This window comes from Morone saxatilis, unplaced genomic scaffold (assembly GCF_004916995.1).
Source record: "Morone saxatilis isolate NCDOM2014 unplaced genomic scaffold, NCSU_SB_2.0 Contig11, whole genome shotgun sequence".
Lineage (NCBI taxonomy): Eukaryota > Metazoa > Chordata > Actinopteri > Moronidae > Morone > Morone saxatilis.
The window spans coordinates 7,523,587-7,526,100 of NW_023339663.1; the positions used below are offsets into that span (position 1 = coordinate 7,523,587).

The following is a 2,514-nucleotide window of genomic DNA, read 5'->3' on the forward strand; positions in this document are numbered from 1 at the left end:
ACACACACACACACACAAGAAAGAGAAGATCCAATTATGAGACATGAGGAAAGCAGAAAAATAACAGATAACTTGAAGGATTTAACAGGGAAACTGGACACAAAAGCTCTTACCAGCAGCCAAAGATACCAGAAATAAGATGAGATGGTGCTGAGCACTTGCACTATGGCTGTAAGCAGGATGACGTCCTTCAGGTGCCTAAAACCAGAACACACAGACAATAAATTAACAATGAATACATGTTTCTGTGCACACAGAAGAAAGAACGTATGTAAATATTAAACCTACTACAAGGAGTTTTTAACTGGCAATGAAAACAGTCTCAATGTATACGTGATCTCTATATGACCTAAATAAACACACAACCATCAGTGAGATGAGCTATTTCTATATAATTATTCCTAATGCCTGCCACTGGGTCGGACTCAGTCGGATTTCACTTGAAATCAATGAAAGGAGGCAGTGGAAACACTACGGCTTTTGTCCTCAGGGGCCCGCCAGAATCAACACAAAATTAAAGTTCCTTGTTGCTGCTTTAAGCAAGAAAAATATATAATTAAAATGGTCGTTGTGTCTTTAATAAGTCCAACAGAAAAAAATCTAAAATGGGCAAGAAGTTTTATATAATCAAAACACAAACCCTACTGAACTTTACATTTAGTTTCTTTAACAGAGAAGTGAGACTAATATACTGTAATGCTGTATTGGCATCTCTAACCACAAATTGGATTAATACAGAACAGTAAGATTAAAATATAGTTTTATTCATGAAAAAAATCTAATCGTGTCTCAGGAAGTCCTTCAATGCCTTAACTGATGTTAAAGTCAAACATTGTCAACTACAAAGTAGTATAACGTTTTTACACAGTGGAGGAGGCCGAGCAGTCTCAGGCAGTCAGCCTTGAGTCTGCGAAGCTTCCTGTCCCCAAGACGCTCCATCAATTAGAGGGTTAGGACAGACAGAATGTAGCCTGATAGGTGAAACCCAGGACAAAAAAAAAGTCCACCAAGAACTCGCCACAGCTCAGAAGGCATATCATTACCAGGAAAGCAAAGTAACGTTTGAAGGGGACCGTAATAATACATCTACTTTATGCACACTGGTTTCTCTGCCAAAGAATGGATCATAAGCTATTTTGCATCTCTTCAGCATCCAGAAATATCCTGATACCTGATGCCTTATTTTTAAGCAATGTCACACTTGCTTGGTTAGTTAACACATCTGAATATAAAACCATGTGCAAAACAGTATTTCCAAGCTCACGTTGTTTTTACAGTGCATGCAGACTAAAGATGGAGTTTCTCTTCCCACTATATTTGAATCCTATTTGTATTTTGAGGATTACTTACTCTGCCATTCCCTGCTCCATATTTAAGTCTATTCCTCCGTCCAGTAGACCGCCATCCTCAGCAAACACTGGCTTTGCCATGGCAGACATGGAGCGGTAACTCCCGACATACACTGCTAGTGCAAACATGAGCAGCAGCTACAGGAGGAACACAAGGTTTAAGAGTGGTGTTAGGAGAAATTACATTACATTTGTGGATATTAAGGTTTTATTTCATCTTAAATTAAAAACACTCACCCATGTCCAAAATGTAGACGAACTGTAGAAAACCAAAAGATTTACGGCAGCATATATCGCCTGTGGAGGAAGAGCAGTCGATTAATCCATAAAAGAAAATTAATCTGCAACTATTCCAGCTTCTCAAATGTGAGGATTTGCTGTTTATATGACTATAAATTGAATCAAAACACTGTGGCCTCTTCTTCTTCTACAGTTCACAGACTAAACAATTACTTGTTTAATTAGAGAAAATACACAGAAGATTACTTGATATTGAAAATTACTGTTAGTTGCAGTCCTACAGTATTATTCATCAAATATTTTTCTATACAATTTATGCCAAAGTATCAATATCTCTGATAATATTAGGCAATTTCAGGTACTGAACAGGACTGCATTATGGACTGTATTTTTGGCATCAATGTGACAAAGTACTTTAATTTGTCAGGTATTTATTTCACTCTAATAGCTAGAAACAGATCGTATAAAAGACATATTTATAGGTATCACAATATGACATACTGTAAAAGAGACTGTATCAATACTGACAGCGTAACGAACAAGCCTTTATCCAAATAACACAAAAACAGCAGTGAAGTTCCTACATTCGCTCCCAGGATGACTCTTGTGTAGAACTTCAGCGTCGCCTCGTTCTCCTCGTAGATCTGCTTCTTTCCCTTTGTGCCCACTTTCCCTTTGGGCTGTTGGGAAAACACAGAGAGAAGTTTGAGCAATATCTGCCTGTTTTTTTAAACATATCAAACAATAAGTGCATTTTGAGTAAATGAGAGGTGTAAAACAGGCTTTTCAGACATGCCTTTTTTTAATAAATGGTACTTGGACCGGCTGCCAGCTTTCTGAAGGCAGTGAATGTAACTCGATATCTGACATTCGTCTCACCGTTTCTGCTCAATAACAGTAACTGAGACTTCTCTTTACTTTCCAC

The 2,514-nt window shown here is 37.7% G+C and overlaps 1 protein-coding gene across 1 annotated transcript in view; it reads right to left on the reverse strand.

The window, feature by feature from the left end:
- Positions 1-2,269, reverse strand: part of tmem208 (transmembrane protein 208) — a gene marked incomplete at its 5' end in the record, with an annotated part of 3,163 nt that extends 894 nt beyond the window's left edge. The window contains 4 exon segments of the mRNA XM_035652546.1: positions 114-198; positions 1,351-1,487; positions 1,587-1,646; positions 2,174-2,269. Coding sequence (XP_035508439.1) covers positions 114-198; positions 1,351-1,487; positions 1,587-1,646; positions 2,174-2,269 — 378 coding nt within the window.
- Between the last annotated feature and the right edge of the window lie 245 nt (positions 2,270-2,514).